This window comes from Bidens hawaiensis, unplaced genomic scaffold, assembly GCF_021521415.1.
Source record: "Bidens hawaiensis isolate Kalapana, Puna unplaced genomic scaffold, B.hawaiensis_p1.1 tig00011408_1, whole genome shotgun sequence".
Classification (NCBI taxonomy): domain Eukaryota; kingdom Viridiplantae; phylum Streptophyta; class Magnoliopsida; order Asterales; family Asteraceae; genus Bidens; species Bidens hawaiensis.
Window position 1 is genome coordinate 729,599 of NW_027491887.1, and position 19,330 is coordinate 748,928.

At 34.6% G+C, this 19,330-nt stretch overlaps 1 protein-coding gene across 2 annotated transcripts; it reads left to right on the top strand.

Annotated features, from left to right (window-relative positions):
• The first annotated feature begins 11,613 nt into the window (after positions 1–11,613).
• Positions 11,614–17,299, top strand: LOC143537843 (receptor-like serine/threonine-protein kinase SD1-8). 2 transcript variants are annotated; one of them, XM_077031518.1, is made up of 7 exons: positions 11,614–12,983; positions 15,422–15,589; positions 15,670–15,863; positions 15,978–16,188; positions 16,281–16,518; positions 16,603–16,753; positions 16,869–17,299. In XM_077031518.1, exons 1-7 carry the CDS (start codon positions 11,693–11,695, stop codon positions 17,175–17,177), a joined length of 2,562 nt encoding a protein of 853 aa, XP_076887633.1. In that variant the 5' UTR covers positions 11,614–11,692; the 3' UTR covers positions 17,178–17,299. The 2 variants fall into 2 exon arrangements, with proteins under 2 accessions (XP_076887633.1, XP_076887632.1); XM_077031517.1 differs by lacking the exon at positions 11,614–12,983 and having other exon boundaries at positions 15,411–15,589; positions 15,676–15,863; positions 16,869–17,292.
• Positions 17,300–19,330: the final 2,031 nt, after the last annotated feature.

Below are 19,330 nucleotides of genomic sequence, written 5' to 3' on the forward strand. Positions count from 1 at the left end.
TATTGATTTAGTCCCAGGAGCTGCGCCAGTAGCTCGAGCGCCTTATCGATTAGCTCCATCTGAGATGCAAGAGCTATCCAATCAGTTACAGGAACTATTGGATAAGGGTTTCATACGCCCAAGCTTTTCACCTTGGGGAGCTCCAGTACTGTTTGTTAAGAAGAAGGATGGTTCCTTCCGGATGTGTATTGACTACAGGGAGCTGAACAAGCTGACAGTCAAGAATCGGTACCCCTTACCGAGGATTGACGACTTATTTGACCAGTTACAGGGATCCAGTTATTATTCGAAGATAGATCTACGGTCAGGATACCACCAACTTAGGGTCCATGAGGAAGATGTGCCGAAAACAGCCTTCCGAACTAGATACGGCCATTATGAGTTCTTAGTGATGCCTTTCGGGCTAACTAATGCGCCGGCTGTGTTCATGGATCTGATGAACCGCGTGTGCAAACCATACTTGGACAAGTTTGTGATTGTGTTTATAGATGATATTCTGATTTACTCTCGGACCAAGGCCGAGCATGAGCAACACCTGAGATTGATTTTGGAATTGTTGAGAAAAGAAAAGTTGTATGCAAAGTTTTCCAAATGTGAGTTTTGGCTTAGAGAAGTTCACTTTCTCGGTCACGTTGTAAACGAGAAAGGAATACACGTTGATCCTTCCAAAGTCAAGGCCATCGAAAACTGGGAAGCGCCAAAAACCCCAACTGAGGTGAGGCAATTCCTAGGACTAGCTGGCTACTATCGACGCTTCATTGGGAACTTCTCCAAGATAGCTCTACCACTGACCGCGCTAACTCAGAAAGACAAGAAGTTTGTTTGGGGCGAAAATCAGGAAACAGCATTTCAAATGTTAAAACAGAAGTTATGTAGTGCGCCAATTCTGTCTCTGCCCGAGGGGACGGATGACATCGTCGTTTACTGCGACGCTTCACATCAGGGACTCGGATGTGTCCTTATGCAGCGAGACAAAGTCATAGCGTATGCCTCGCGCCAACTCAAGGCCAATGAAAAGAACTACACAACGCATGATCTGGAACTTGGAGCGGTTGTCTTCGCGCTAAAGATTTGGCGCCATTACCTCTATGGTACAAAGTGTATAATCTTTACGGATCACAAGAGCCTTCAACATATATTTGATCAAAAGGATTTAAACATGAGGCAACGAAGATGGGTGGAGTTGTTGAATGATTATGATTGTGAAATTAAGTACCACCCTGGAAAGGCGAATGTAGTAGCAGACGCTCTAAGTAGGAAGGAGCGAATAGAAACGCTACGAGTCAAGGCTCTAAGGTTGACCATTCACACAGATCTCTCTACCCGCATCCGAGACGCTCAGCAAGAAGCCTTGAAACCAGAGTTTGTTAAAAACGAATCCCTTGGAGGTATGATTAAGAATTTGGAGATCAAAGAGAACGACACTCGATATTTTGCTAACCGCATATGGGTCCCTCTCAGGGGAGGATTGCGCGAGCAAGTATTAAACGAAGCTCACAAGACGCGGTATTCCGTACATCCTGGCGCAGACAAGATGTACCAAGATGTTAAAGCGCTGTATTGGTGGCCCAATCTTAAAGGCGCCATCGCGACGTATGTCAGTAAGTGCCTGACGTGTTCGAAGGTAAAGGCTGAATACCAGAAGCCGTCAGGGTTGCTTCAACAGCCAGAAATTCCCATGTGGAAGTGGGAACAAATCTCTATGGACTTCATCACCAAACTGCCAAGGACACCTGGGGGTTACGACACGATCTGGGTTATTGTGGATCGGCTAACTAAGTCAGCGCACTTTCTGCCGATCAAGGAAACCGATAAGATGGAAAAGTTAGCCCGATTGTATATTCGAGAAGTAGTTTCAAAACATGGAGTCCCAGTGTCCATCATTTCTGATAGAGATAGTCGGTTCACCTCAAGATTTTGGAGATCGTTACAAGGGGCTTTAGGTACTCGTCTTGATATGAGTACAGCTTATCATCCTCAAACGGATGGGCAAAGCGAGCGAACAATCCAGACATTGGAAGATATGCTACGCGCGTGCGCGATCGATTTCGGAGGTAGCTGGGATACTCATCTCCCATTGGTTGAATTTTCTTACAACAACAGTTATCACACAAGCCTCAAGGCTGCGCCGTTTGAAGCTTTGTATGGGCGCAAGTGTAGATCCCCACTGTGCTGGGCTGAAGTGGGTGACAAGCAAATGACTGGTCCAGAATTGATCCAAGAAACAACAGACAAGATTTTTCAGATACGGGATCGCCTTAAGACAGCGCGCGACAGACAGAAGAGCTACGCAGATGTGCGAAGGAAACCGTTGGAGTTTCAAGTAGGGGATAGAGTACTTTTGAAAGTCTCTCCATGGAAAGGAGTCCCCCGTTTCGGCAAGCGAGGAAAGTTGAATCCGCGCTACATTGGACCATTTGAGATCCTGGAAAGGATCGGTCCGGTTGCTTATAAACTCCGTTTACCCGCCGAACTCAGTGGAGTTCATGATACGTTTCATGTGTCCAACCTCAAAAAGTGCTTATCTGACGAAACGTTGATTTTGCCGTTGGAAGAGATTCACATCGACAAACAGCTGCACTTCGTAGAAGAACCTATAGCAGTAACCGATTGGAAAGAACAAAAGTTACGCAGAAGCAAAATCAAGTTAGTAAAGGTTCAATGGAAATCAAGGCGTGGGCCTGAATTCACCTGGGAAAGAGAAGATCAAATACGCAAGAAATACCCACACCTCTTTCAGAGCATGGCTTCTGCCAGCAACGTCTCCTAAATTTCGGGACGAAATTCGCTTAACAGGGGGAGAATGTGACACCCGGTAAATTCCCAATCCCTTAAACCAAGTAATCAACCTAAATATTAGGTAATTATGTTATATGCGCCTTGCGCGAGCGCGCTATGTTAGAATCAGCGCGTGCATTTGTTATGTGCGCCCTGCGCGAGCGCGCCATGTTAGTCAGCGCGTGCATTTGTTATGTGCGCCCTGCGCGAGCGCGCCATATTAGAGTCAGCGCGTGCATTTGTTATGTGCGCCCTGCGCGAGCGCGCCATGTTAAGAACCAGCGTGGGCATATATTATATGCGCCATGCGCGAATGTTTTGGCTTTATGTTTTCATGTACCTTAACGTTATGTTGTCTAATGGGTTGACCATCCCGCATGATGCTAAGGCGGGTGCATCCTAAATCGTTTATGCGCATGCGGAAGGGAACTAACCTCCCCGCATGGCGGGAACATTGAGAGCTAGTTTGTCTGAAGCTCCAAGATGGAATTGACTTCAACATAACTGATCACTATGTTGAAATACCAAGACCACCTGGAGAATCTACAAATGAAACTCAATGTCCCTAACTGCGAGAAGGTTACGTGCCTACCCGCAGCGAAGAAATGTCCTTCACGCAGAAAGCTATGCGCGCAAAGTGATAAGCACAGAACACTTAGTCTATTCTCCAGACGTAAGGAGATTACTCCCGCCCAAAAGGAAACAGTAGCGTGTTTCAGAGATTTTCCACTTTTTACTGTACACTGACAAAAGTACCTGAAAAAGCACACTGTAACATGAAAAGTCAACTGTCAGCCACCCTATTCTCACCAACCCCAGACCTGCATGTCCTGACCAAATCAAATCAAAATCTTTTATCCACTACTCCACTCTTAAATAAATAATAATAATTTCCATACTTTATCATCATTACACCTAGATATTAAAAGATTACGATCCCCTAAAGCAAGGGATTGTGTTCCCTTGAGTTTGCCTATAAATATGTAACCTAAGTTATCACCCAAACACACTTCAAACTTCTCTCTTAAGAACTGCAAACTTGCACTAATCATCTCCCAAGCATCCGTTGTTTTCATTTCCGATCCTGTTACTAGGTAAGCCGAGAATATAACCTTGAGATCTACTTTCCAACCCTTATATTCTCCTATTTCTTGATCTTAATATATATACTTCTTGTTATTTAATCGTATTCTAGACCTTCAATTCAAAGGCCAACACCAAGAAAACCCGAATCTCGATTAATCCCTTAACAAGAACCACAGGTGAGTCTCACAGCCCCTATTTTCACTGTTTTCACTATTTTTAAACTGTTTTCGGGGCGAGGGACACGTGCTTAAATAATGTTTTATCATGGTATACTTACAAGTTATGTAAACGATTGTGTTTAAATTATGTTTCATGATGAGCAATGCAAACGGTTAGCTATGATTTACGATGTATGTGCGCCAGAACTCGAGTAAGTGATCACTTTACCATTGGAACTCTAAGGGTAGGGACTGCTGGTTTGATCCGCCCACTCGTAGGGGTCGCACCTCTTACACAGACGAGTGCCTAGTATGGTCATGGGGCAGTACTATGGGTTTGAGCCCGCTTGTAGAGGTCGCTCCTCTTACGCAGACGAGCGCCTTGTTTTCCGGCACAACGTCCGCGCGTAACCCGCGGGACGGTATTACAGTATTATTCGCTCGTAGTGGCAGCGCCACTTACACAGACGAGCACGGCTTTTCAGAAATGTCCACGCGCAACCCGCGGGACGGTATTACTTATTTCGCTCGTAGTGGCAGCGCCACTTACACAGACGAGCACAGTTCCCAGTAATGTTCGCGCGTAACCCGCGGAACGATTTTATCAGAATGTGTTGATAGAACTATGTTTTACCAAGCATGAGTTTTAATGATGCTATCAGAATTATGTTTCAGAATGATTTTTATCAAGATTATGATGCAATACGATTTATCAAGTTACTAAAACTTGTGAACTCACTCAGTTTATACTGATTCAAATGTTTTACGTGTCTTTCAGGAGATAACTAGGTAGCGCATGGAGTCACACTTAGAGCACCTCACGCTGAACATCTAAAACTAGCTTTTTGGAAGATTTTAGTTCTATCCCTTCGATGCGCGTGGTTGTTCCCGCCGCGCAAGGGGATATGGCGTGGAAATCTTCAACAGTTTTTATACTTGGATGTTTTTATGTAATTTTTAAACAATGTAATGTATTTGTATTAAACTTTTCATGCGCAATGAAAATCTTACTTTGAATGTTTGCAATGGCCCGTGCTTAATTATCAATCCCCACTCGCGCGCGCCCGGCTGTTTCCGCCGCTCAGGGCCGGGTGTGACACGTTTTAAGACAATTTAGCCCATATGGTTTTATTGGACTCCGTTTTATAGCACCTCCTAAAAATGATGTGACAACTAATAAAAAGTTAAAACACACTAAATCTTATCATCAAGACAACAATAGATTCCAATTGTACAAATTTATCCAACCTCGTCTAGAAAACATAAACAGACAATGACATTCTTCAAGCCATACACTTCCGGTATAATTTGACACAATAAATCTTCTATATTAAATTTAACTTTCTGTAATGTTGTTATACACAAAACATGCATCTAAATAACCTTTTCTGCTCCATTATTTCACAGTCACACCAAACCATCACCTGCGCATTATATTAATGCTATTATCCGCATCTACATGTATTTCAAATAATACGACTTTTTTATTTTATCATACCAAAATAAACTCTCGCTCCTGTTATGACTCCTGCTTTTGTTAATTGAGAGGTATATATGAAGTTGCCCCATTCTTGAATAAACACTTTTTAGGTGTGGGTTTTGGATAAATAAATCGTTCTTGTTATCCAAAACTAATGACTTGACACCTGAATAATCATATAATTAACCAAATAACATAAAAAAAAAAACTAATCATACCCAATTTGAAGTTGCATTAATCAGAAAAAGTTTCTTAATTATGATAAAAAAAATGTAAAGAAAGAACAATACATGCCTGAGTTAACACATGAATAATCATATAATTAACCAAAAACATAAAAAAAACTAATCATACTCATTTTAAGTCGCATTAATCAAAATAATTTGTTTAAATTATATTAAAAAATGTGTAGAAAAGAAAAGTACATGTAGTTTTCTTTTCTTCTTAAATAAAAGGAACATCAAACAACCATCCGGAAGATGAATTGAGTTAAATCATTTGAATATACTTCGCTCCTGTTATGACTCCTGCTTTTGTTAATTGAGAGGTATATATGAAGTTGCCCCATTCTTGAATAAACACTTTTTAGGTGTGGGTTTTGGGTAAATAAATCGTTCTTGTTATCCAAAACTAATGACTTGACACCTGAATAATCATACAATTAACCAAATAACATAAAAAAAAACTAATCATACCCAATTTGAAGTTGCATTAATAAGAAAAAGTTTCTTAATTATGATAAAAAAAATGTAAAGAAAGAACAATACATGCCTGAGTTAACACATGAATAATCATATAATTAACCAAAAACATAAAAAAAACTAATCATACTCATTTTAAGTCGCATTAATCAAAATAATTTGTTTAAATTATATTAAAAAATGTGTAGAAAAGAACAGTACATGTAGTTTTCTTTTCTTCTTAAATAAAAGGAACATCAAACAACCATCCAGAAGATGAATTGAGTTAAATCATTTGAATATACTTCGCTCCTGTTATGACTCCTGCTTTTGTTAATTGAGAGGTATATATGAAGTTGCCCCATTCTTGAATAAACACTTTTTAGGTGTGGGTTTTGGGTAAATAAATCGTTCTTGTTATCCAAAACTAATGACTTGACACCCGAATAATCATATAATTAACCAAAAACATAAAAAAAAACTAATCATACCCAATTTGAAGTTGCATTAATCAGAAAAAGTTTCTTAATTATGATAAAAAAATGTAAAGAAAGAACAATACATGCCTGAGTTAACACATGAATAATCATATAATTAACCAAAAACATAAAAAAAACTAATCATACTCATTTTAAGTCGCATTAATCAAAATAATTTGTTTAAATTATATTAAAAAATGTGTAGAAAAGAACAGTACATGTAGTTTTCTTTTCTTCTTAAATAAAAGGAACATCAAACAATCATCCAAAAGATGAATTGAGTTAAATCATTTGAATATACTTCGCTCCTGTTATGACTCCTGCTTTTGTTAATTGAGAGGTATATATGAAGTTGCCCCATTCTTGAATAAACACTTTTTAGGTGTGGGTTTTGGGTAAATAAATCGTTCTTGTTATCCAAAACTAATGACTTGACACCAGAATAATCATATAATTAACCAAATAACATAAAAAAAACTAATCATACCCAATTTGAAGTTGCATTAATCAGAAAAAGTTTCTTAATTATGATAAAAAAAATGTAAAGAAAGAACAATACATGCCTGAGTTAACACATGAATAATCATATAATTAACCAAAAACATAAAAAAAAAACTAATCATACTCATTTTAAGTCGCATTAATCAAAATAATTTGTTTAAATTATATTAAAAAATGTGTAGAAAAGAACAGTACATGTAGTTTTCTTTTCTTCTTAAATAAAAGGAACATCAAACAACCATCCAGAAGATGAATTGAGTTAAATCATTTGAATATACTTCGCTCCTGTTATGACTCCTGCTTTTGTTAATTGAGAGGTATATATGAAGTTGCCCCATTCTTGAATAAACACTTTTTAGGTGTGGGTTTTGGGTAAATAAATCGTTCTTGTTATCCAAAACTAATGACTTGACACCTGAATAATCATACAATTAACCAAATAACATAAAAAAAAACTAATCATACCCAATTTGAAGTTGCATTAATAAGAAAAAGTTTCTTAATTATGATAAAAAAAATGTAAAGAAAGAACAATACATGCCTGAGTTAACACATGAATAATCATATAATTAACCAAAAACATAAAAAAAACTAATCATACTCATTTTAAGTCGCATTAATCAAAATAATTTGTTTAAATTATATTAAAAAATGTGTAGAAAAGAACAGTACATGTAGTTTTCTTTTCTTCTTAAATAAAAGGAACATCAAACAACCATCCAGAAGATGAATTGAGTTAAATCATTTGAATATACTTCGCTCCTGTTATGACTCCTGCTTTTGTTAATTGAGAGGTATATATGAAGTTGCCCCATTCTTGAATAAACACTTTTTAGGTGTGGGTTTTGGGTAAATAAATCGTTCTTGTTATCCAAAACTAATGACTTGACACCTGAATAATCATATAATTAACCAAATAACATAAAAAAAACTAATCATACCCAATTTGAAGTTGCATTAATAAGAAAAAGTTTCTTAATTATGATAAAAAAAAATGTAAAGAAAGAACAATACATGCCTGAGTTAACACATAAATAATCATATAATTAACCAAAAACATAAAAATAACTAATCATACTCATTTTAAGTCGCATTAATCAAAATAATTTGTTTAAATTATATTAAAAAATGTGTAGAAAAGAACATTACATGTAGTTTTCTTTTCTTCTTAAATAAAAGGAACATCAAACAACCATCCAGAAGATGAATTGAGTTAAATCATTTGAATATACTAAATAATAACAAGATAAGCACCCATACCGTGCAATGCATATAACATTGATAGGAATTCTTCAAAAGTACACACATATATAAAAAATGTTGCTACAGAAGTAACTAATGCTAACATCATAGGACTTTAAGATGATAGTATTGTGGATAATAACTTATAATAATTATCATAATTACTTGAACCCCCAAATGGTAAACCTTTGGATCTCCTCCAACTTCATTAGGCAAAGGACATGAGAGTAACTTCGTAGGTGGAAGAAGCTTCATCAAGTTGCACAAAGTGCTTTAAGAATTGATGTAAGTGTTGACAAATTACTTTTTATGCCCAATTATGAAATGACTTTTTTACCATTGTCATGTAATTGTGAAATTACCTCCATTGCCCATCACTCCCTCCTTTATATATAATATAGATAGTGCAAATAAATTATTTAATAGATATATTGACCTTGAAATATTTTTGTAATCTAATTTTAAATGCGGATTTAATTCCAATTATTATTTCGGATATGCTTATGTGAGATGAACTTATTTTTCTTAATTGTTATTTTTTAAGTAGTTGTTACTTGTCAGGGTGACATGTTCAAAGGAATAATAAAATAAGTTGACATGTTCAATTCAAATTGGAGAATAAATGGATACAATTATATTTTAAAAGATTCGTAAACATGAAAAGAAACCAATAAAAAATGAGCATTTCGGTGATTTATCTATTTAGTTTAGTGTTACTTAAAAGACTTAGACAACATTTTGAAATATATTGTTACTCATATTATATTAGTTCAAGTGTACACTTTACACCTTTTAACTTGTAACTGTTGCTAATGCTTACCTTTTGTTCTTAAAACTAAAACGACATTGAAGATACTGAAATTCCTAAAAATCGCTTCAGTTATAAATAAATCACAAGAATTTGGTTCAGTATTACAAGCGAACATCTACTTCACGGTTAAAACACGTGTCACATTTTCATAGAAGCTTGAAACGTATCATTTCGAGACTTTCATATTTCTTTTTCTGACGTGTAACTGAATTGTCTTTTTTCATCAAATGCATCGAACACGTACCAAACAGACAAATGTGCAATGTACCAAGTAATCAAAATCTAACAAACCACTTCCATTTTTCTTCATTCCATGTTCCACTTGTTGAAGTCTCTATACTAACAAGTCGAAGTCAACAAGTCAACACAGCTCAGCTGTTTGTATCTATAGGAAATTTATGGTACAAGCTGCCAATGGAAGCTGCTTCTTTGCAACTGCATTATCACTAACCGGAAGGTTCTCTCTACAGCATGCATGTTTTCTTAGCAACAAGAGTGAATGAACCGATCTTGAACCAAACACGTTGTTAGGACCACTAGGAAACTTAATGTAAATCAGTGTTTCACATGTATGTAGGACATAACATATGTCTAATCATTTTCTATCCTAACGAACATGGCTAATTATACTCAAGAATATTATAATTGACGTAAAAGTGTTTTAATATACGTAAGATGAATATCATTACAAAACTTTTAAATTATTTAAGAATCATAAGGATTTCTTAATAATTAATGTTGTTTATAAATTTTTTTGTATGTTAATAATATTCGAGTGTAGTTTTATCACTTTTTAGATCTATATTTACGATTACAATAATAAAAACTAGACTTTATCACTTTTAATGATCGTAGATTGATAAAAATAATGCCTTTATATTGTAGGCTGAATTACATCTAGTTAATCTAGATAACAGATAATATTATACTCCCTCAATCATATTATAAGTGTCTATATTTCCTTTTTTATTTGTCCCATTACAAGTGTCCACTTTCAAAGTTTATTAGCTAATTTTCAAGTTTACCTTTAAACACACACATCTAATATTAATAAACAATATTGATGGACCCACTTTTCAAGGGCATTATTGTCTTTTGGTAAGAAAAAAATGTAATCATTCAATCCACCTTAAACTTTGTGTTTTTCAAACCTGGACACTTATAATGGCACGGAGGGAGTAGATCGCTAGCATGTCCCTATAAGTTGAATGTCGATACCAATTTGCAACCTGTAAAGTTTGAAACACTACTATTAACATCGCATTCTCGGGTTTAAAATACAAGGAAAAGAAATGATAAGATTTGATAGGGAAAAAAAGGAAAAGATTTTATATACTTAAAAGGCATTATCGAGTTAAAAAAAAAAAGAAAAAAAAAGTGTTAATTACATTCTTGAGTTAGATCGGAAGAAAAAATTAGGAAAAAAAATTGTAACTTTACAATTATGTCCTCATAGTAACATAGAAAAGAAAATTGAGATAGAGTAAATTAGTAATATTGTAACAGACCATATTTTGTTGAAAAGTTGTTGAGGAAAAAACCATAACTCTTTTCTTTCCATTCTCTTTCTTTTCTTTATAAAAAAACTCAGGAATGAAAAATGAAAAATTTTTCTTACCTTTTTTTTTTCAAAACCCTTAAATAAAAAACTTAAGAATGCAATCATTTCATCAAAACGAATTTTATAATAGTAATTCAACCCTAAAAATTTGTACGCGTCATAATTTGTTAAACACTTTAATAAAAACTACGCATCAAAACACATTACTACATTGGATCAATTAACCTTCAAAGATGGGCACACCATCGTACGTGTTTGACACACCACTAACTAACTTATGTGTCAAAAACGAATTTCGACACCAAAATAAATTTGCAAAGTTTGATGCAATGTTTTAAAGGTTTGAACGCATCTTTGTACATGTTTGACGTACTAGCTGCTGTAATCTATGCGTCAATCCAAAACTACATTCAAGTAACATCAAAATATTTAACACGTTGTTCTAATGGTTTGAAGTACCATTGTCTATGTTCAACACACCGTTATAAATTTGTATGTCAAAATCAGTTATAACACTACGGTTATCTTACAATGTTTGAGAAACTAAGGTTACCTTATCGACTATTGTAACAAGTTAGACGCACAGCGTTTTAAATAATTATATCAAATTAAAAAGGACACAAAATCTACACTTAATAGTGTAAAATAAAAACCTAAGTATAACAAACTAGGTTACTCACTTGGTTCTTTAATATTCTATGTCCTTTTCTCACCTATAAACCTTCAAGATCTCCAAAACTTTCAACCTTGATAATAATCTTCTACTAATAAAAACAAATCAACACCAACCAAACATGTATAAGGTCAACTAACACTCCATTATTCTCTTCTCCAAACTAAAAGTATTGAACATTTGAATCCCTCAATTCAATACACAAAAACTAAACAAACATTTGCTTGCCATACTCTCTCAATAATGAAAAAACTACATTATTATTATTATTATTATTCCACCATCATCATATTCTTCTTCATGTTCCTTATATTCTCTCTAGCCATTGATACAATCACACCCACACAACCTCTTAATATTAATCAAACTCTTGTCTCTAAACATGAAGTTTTCGAATTAGGATTCTTCGACGTAGGCGATAATAATCGGTATGTTGGCATATGGTACAAGCAAATTGAGCCAAGAACATATGTTTGGGTAGCTAATAGAGACTCCCCGGTTAATTCGTCATCCGGGAAGTTAATGATCAGCGATAAAAGCGGTTTAGTAATTTTAAACCAAGGTGAAACCGCGATCTGGACGTCGAATTTGTCACTTCCGACGGTTAACACGGTGGCAGAGCTTCTGGATTCGGGTAATTTTGTGCTTAGGTTGGAAAACGATGAGAATCCGGATAATTATTTGTGGGAAAGTTTTAAAAACCCAACGGATACTCTATTACCCAGGATGAAACTTGGGTGGGCCCGGGAAACGGGTAAAAATAAGTTTTTACGGTCTTGGAAGACGAGTATGGATCCGGGTTCGGGTGATTATTATTTTAAAATGAACCTAGACGGGTTCCCGGAGATTTTTTTATCGAAAGGACCGGAGATGAAAACGTTATATCGAAGCGGGCCGTGGAACGGGTTACGGTTTAGTGGGGTGCCCGAGATGAAAGGCGTGAGTTTAATCGAGTTCGAGTTTGAAAATAATAATAATGAGATTTCGTATTCTTTTGAAATGAGGGATAAGTTGGTTTATTCACGGTTAATTATGACGTCATCTGGTTCTTTAAAAAGATTGACGTGTGTGGAATCTTCCGGCACGTGGAACGTGTACTGGTCCGCTCCACGTGACCAGTGTGACGAGTATAGGAAATGTGGGCCGTGGGGCATCTGCGATGCGAACGCTTCCCCTCTTTGCAAATGTATGAAGGGGTTTCGACCGAAAAACGAGCAAGCGTGGGAGCTACGGGACGGGTCGGACGGGTGCGTTCGGAGCTCCAAGATGGAATGCGGGTCGGACGGGTTTTTACTGATGAAGAACATGAAATTACCCGAGAGTTCGAAAGGAGTTGTTGACCAGACGTTGAGTTTGAGTCAATGTGGTGAGATTTGTAGACGAAATTGTTCTTGTGTGGCTTATGCTAATACGAATATTAGTGGAAACGGGTCGGGTTGTGTGATTTGGGCTGTGGATCTTTTGGATATGAGACAGTATGCTGATTCTGAAGGTGGACAAGATCTTTATGTGAGAGCCGCAGCTTCGGATTTGGGTACGTTTTTACTGGTTCACTGGTCAGACTGATTTTATAAAATAAAGAAAAAAAGATTTGTTTAGAAAACAAAAGTCTGCTTATATTACATTACATTTAAGTTATATAATGGTATGATGTTTATATTTAAAATAGTAATCTTACTAAATTAACAAAATAACAAAAATAAGTTTGAAAATACTATATAAATACAACTGTTTAATAAGTCTTCATATTTTCAAAACTTCATAAAAAATACTTTATAAATACCTAAACATTTTAAAAAGAACATTTTTTCTTAGTTTTAGATAAGTTAAAGATTTAATTTTGCAAATATACTTTTTATTAAAATAAAAGCCAAAAAGTGTAATGTAAAATTTAAAAAGAAAAATAAATGATTTAGTTAATATACACATGTTTAAAGAAGATAGCAAAAGAGAAAAATATATAATGATTAAATGTGGTCATGCATTAAAAGTTATTTTGTAACCACAAAATCTTAATAAGCTATTAACTTTGGACTACTAATTTAACATGTGAAATTAACAACCCTTGCTGACAGGCTAGTGTGGAAAGTTGCACATATGGTCCATATAGTTCCAACTTTAACCAATTTAACATGTGAAATTAACTACCCTTGCCGACAGGCTAGTGTGGAAAGTTGCACATATGGTCCATGTAGTTCCAACTTTAACCTTTATTACTTTGTCTAAATTCATAAACTTTCTAATCACCATTTAAACTTTCATCTTGATTAGATTTTGACTGTTTTTGCTACCTTTACTTTAATTTTACATCATATGATTTACTTTTTTCATTTTCAAATTTTATATCTATGATTTTGACAGAAAAGGGTAGTATAGTCATTTAGAAATCACTCAAAACTAAGATACCATAAGGAATTCTCAATCCCCTCACTAATGGTTTCTTATGTTATGATTTTTTTTATTTTTTTTATGGAAAAGCAAGCTTGAATATAAAACACACACCCAGTTAGAAAAGCCTAACCGGGGACAAGAACAAAATCACATGATAAGTAACGGGTTTTTAGGTCACGTTATCCAGTTCATACGAAAATTACAATTACGAGACGAGGACCACAAATAAGAAACTATCACAATTGAATCGAACAGAGAATCTTTGTATTCGATTCGTGAGCCAAAAATCGCCTCATTCGGGGATCTCCAAATAATCCACCAAGCAGTAAAAATAATCGCCTCAACAACCTCTTTTTTCTTTTTCACCCATCTAGTCGAATCCAACCAATTAATAATATCCGTATGACCCTTATTAATCGGGAGATCCACATCCAACCAATGACTTATCGATTTCCAGATGTTAGAAGCCAAATAACAACCTTCAAAAAACATGATCCAAAACTTCTACGGAAGATGAACAATGAGAACATAGAATAGAAGGAACCATTCTTTTTTTTCTAGATGTTATGATTACTTAATGTTTATATTTTTTTTACCAAGTAAACCATTCTTTTGACACCAAAATATCTGGAAAGTTAAATTGGACTTTTTTTAATCGAAGTTGTATAAATTATTATGACTAATATTATTATTTAAACTAATATCCATATCTAACAACTACTTGCTTTGATTGAAATGATTAATTATTTGAAAGTGACATAAAATTTAATTTAAAATCTGAAAGAATCAATCTAAATTCAGTTTCTTTCATCCTCAAAATCAAATATTTTCTCTCTTAAAATTCATATTCCAATTCTACCCTTCATAAATGCTTTGTAAACATTTTAATATCATGGGGCCACCTGCTTTGACCGTCCAATTACTCCCAAATACATATGGGCTCCATCCTCACACCAACATTTGATAAAATTCCTTTATTACAATAATTGAGGAAGTATGTGGTTAACATGTAATTTTTGAACTTTAAAGGTTACACGTTTGAAAATGATGGCAGCTTCATTTATAAACTTACTCATATTTAATTTTTGTTATGTTGTAGTTTAACTAGTTTTGACTACTTAAAACGTCAGGTTATTGTTATGTAGATAGTGAAATTTTAATTTGCTCATCTTTAACTAGCGTGCTGTTGTTTAACTAATATTTAAATACAAGAAAAATAAATAAAAAGAATAAAAAGTAAATTTATGCGTGTGTGCATATGATTGGTGAGTTTGAAGTGACTTTAGTCACCAAGAAAGGGGGATGGGGATGGCGTTAAGAGAATGGCGTCAGAATGGTATTTGGCATATGTTGTGGTTAATTTGGCTCCTGTTTAATGAGTGAGGTCGCCGGATGGCGCCTCCTATGACTAACCACATCGAAGAGACGTCATAGCAAAATTCATACTTGGTTTTTGATATAACTTTTAATCTTGCATTTCCAAAGTAACATTATTTTAGTAATTTTTGTATTTTTAACATTACATAAGTTTAAAATTTTGCATTAGAAGTATCCATAATGGTGTTTTTGATTTCACTGCAGACCGATCACCTACTGTTGGAATATCTAAAAATAGCTCAGACAACAATGTTGTAAAGATTGTATCCATTACAGTCAGCACTTGTGTTGTTTTATTAATCTTGTTGATACTCCTTTACCTATGGAGGAAGAAAATGAAACGGTCCGTGAATTCCAGCATCGATAGAAAAGGTAATTTTGACTTTCATGAGTCAAACGTCTTAGTTTTCAGTTATAAAACAGTAAGTATAATGATACATTCTTTGATATAGGTCCAGATGAACGAAGCCATGAGTTCATGATGAATGGAGGGATTATTGTGGCAAGTAAAAGAGATTATTCAGGTGAAACGACAACAGATGATTTTGACTTGCCATTGTTTGATTTTACGACTTTGGTTATAGCCACAAACAACTTCTCTAATGCAAATAAACTCGGGCAAGGCGGGTTTGGGTGTGTTTACAAGGTAAATGTTATATGCATTGTAAAAGCATATTAAATATCATATGTTATAGGACATCACCTTGGTGTAGAAAAATAAAAGTGACTTTTTTTTATCGTCGAATGTTTATTATATCAGGGCATTTTAATGGAAGGCCAAGTTGTAGCTGTAAAAAGGCTTTCAACAACGTCGGGCCAAGGAATTGAAGAACTTACAAACGAGGTCCGATTAATAGCGAAACTTCAACATAGAAACCTCGTTCGACTACTAGGTTGTTGCATTGAAGTTGAAGAAAAGTTGTTGGTTTATGAGTACATGGAAAACAAAAGTCTCAATACTTTTCTTTTTAGTGAGTCTCTACCCCTTCTATCACATATTTTCCCTAAATATGCACCCAGCTTTCATAGTTGAGGTTAAACATGGTTCTTGAATTCATTGTAGATAAAGAGAAAAGCCCACAACTTGATTGGCAAAAACGATTCGCTATCATAACCGGGATTGCAAGAGGGCTTCTTTATCTTCACCAAGATTCAAGGTTTAGAATCATCCATCGAGATCTTAAAGCGAGTAATATTTTACTAGATAAGGAAATGAACCCAAAAATATCTGACTTTGGTATGGCACGGATTTTTGGAGGAGATCAAACCGAAGCAGAAACAAAAAAAGTTGTCGGAACACTGTAAGGATCATAACTTTGTGCCTTTCCTTGTTTATTTCCCGTCACGACACATTTTTTTATTGTCTTATTTTTTTCCCTTTGCAGCGGTTATATGTCACCAGAATATGCAATGGATGGACTTTTCTCAATAAAATCTGATGTTTTTAGTTTTGGAGTTTTAGTGCTCGAGATAGTGAGTGGTAAAAAGAATAGAGGATTCTACCATGCCAGTAACCAACTCAACCTCATTGGACATGTAAGTAACTAATTAAAACACTACATATAACATCTCTACAATTGATTGCATTAATTTAATCCCATGTACTTTTAGTTTACAATTTTAGTTACTAAAGTAACAATATTTATTTTAGATATGTGACTTATGGAAAGAAGGCAATGCTTTAGAACTAATAGATGAATCAATAGGGGACAATTTTGCACAAGATGAAGTATTGAGATGTATACAAATTGGATTGTTATGTGTTCAAGAACATGCAGACGATAGACCAAATATGTCAAAAGTGTTGTTAATGTTGAGCAGTGACGTTATAAACCTACCACAACCGAAGCACCCTGGATTCGGTTTTGGAAAAAGAGGTTCTGAAAAAGGGTCGTCAAGTAAACAAGATGAATCTATAACCACGAACGAACTAACCGTGACAATGCTACATGGCAGATAGCCAAAATTAGGTTAGCCATCCTCTAATATTGATTGTATATTGTATATCCCTTTTGTTATATTATTGTGCATTATTTGTTTTTTTTTTCTCATGAGAAAAGAGAATTTTATTTCGCATTTTACACAACCAATGAACGGTTATAGATGATTTTCTCCTGCTTATTTTTGTAAAAGTGTAATACTGTACACTCAATGTGTCATCTAGAAACTTACTGTTTCAGAAAATATAGTTGCCCTAATATGTACCAAGACAGCCTCTTTCAGGCCGTCTCCGAGAATGATAAAAAAAATTAGGCCTCGTGTAAGATAGAATTTGGGCCTCCTCTTTATAATATGAACTCATCAGTTATATTGATATCACAATACAAATGCTTGGAGATAGTTTTGAGGAAAAAAACCTTGTGTATACGCAACCCTTTGTCAGCCTTTGCTCTTTTTTTCCATCTAGTTACTTTTTACATTTTTTTCGCATTGAAGGGGTATTTATATTTGAGTACGAGAGGTGTTATTTCTAAACAAAAACAAAAATATTAAGAGTTTCAGTTATTGATGTTATGAAACCAATATTACATTTTGATTTGGCTTTATAAACCCATTGTCAAGTTTATTCATTTTTTTTTGAAAAATCACGTGCAAGGTTGCCCGGGTTTGGAGTTTTTACAATAATACCCTTAGACAAACTCACAAAAGTTAAATGGAAAAAAAAGTTAGTTTATTTAGATTATTTGGATAGAGGACGTGTTACTATTAATAATCCACTTTAAAAAAAAAACTGGTCTGTTTATAATTTAACACATTGTGGTCTAATTTATGTCTATGTGTTCAAGGCCTTCCTAGTTCTTCTTTATTTAATTAAATTGAATTTAGGCCTTAAAGTTTATATAAGTTAAGAAAAACGTTTGGGCCCTTTAAGCATTTGGGCCTTGTGCCCCTGCACAGGCTACACTGCCCAAGAATCGGGCCCGGCCTCTTATTTGTGATGAAAATTATGGGTGCGCCAACAATTAAATTTTGAAAATTTTGAAGGAGGATTCAAATTCAAAATAGGTTCCACAAATTTGATTCGAGTTTGTATTCTGAATTATTGATTCAATTCGAATTCAACAAAAAAAATTATATTTTTAATTGTAGTTTCAAAACTAGTACAAATATGTTTTTTAGCAACAAAAAGTACAAGTTAAAAAAATAAATAGACCATTCAAAATTGCAACATCCAATACATTCTAAATATATAAAGTGGAAGCATTCAAAATATTTTAAAGTTTTAACATCTGATCCGATTACATGTCGATAGCAATTGACAAACATACAATAAATCATTAACCTTAACGATGAACTTCCACTTTTTGGTATTCAAAACTTAAAGAAAACTTCTATAATTTACTTTTTAAATAGGTATGTGATTCGGTTCATGAAATGGGTTAATTGGGTCATGTATTTACCCGCACCCGAACCCAAAGACACCGTAATCAGGCCCATCAAGCAAATGGAGCCACATTTTATTTTCAAGTCTATATCTAATTAGCAATTTAGATCCAACGTTTAATTGTCAGTTTCCATGTTTTATTTATATATTTTTTAAGTAACCCATGTTTAGAGATCGTGGGTTAAGTAGTGGGTTAGTTTTCTTTTATTTTCTTTATGTATCGAACATATTCAGAAAGGCAAAGGGGATGAAGAGTTTTCTTTCATTAATTTATCTCAATGGATTTTAAGAAGAATTAATTTGTCTATGCTAATTCAACTATGACAAGTTGGATGCTGTTATTAGATTCGAGTTTCTAACCGTGGTGGTGTATCTGTATCTTTGGTTGGAAATTTGTTGCCCTATTATTCGTTTGTGTTGTGTATCTGTATCACAATCGGACATTTGATCTATCCTTTTTTGCCGTTTAATTTGGATTCTAAGAGTTTCATTCCCGTTACCGATTGATTCCTTTAACAGTATGTGTGTGTATATACATAGGAGTTCGAAGTTGGATCATATATAAAAGAGAAAATGATTGTTTGCGTCCCTGTGGTTTTAAGGCGGAGGCACAATGAATCCTCAAAAGAAAGTTGGAACTGGTTGAGTCCATTTGGTTTCAAAAATGAACCATTTGAGTCCCTGAACTGAAATTACTAGTTTACCCTTTTTTATGATTCATATGAGTC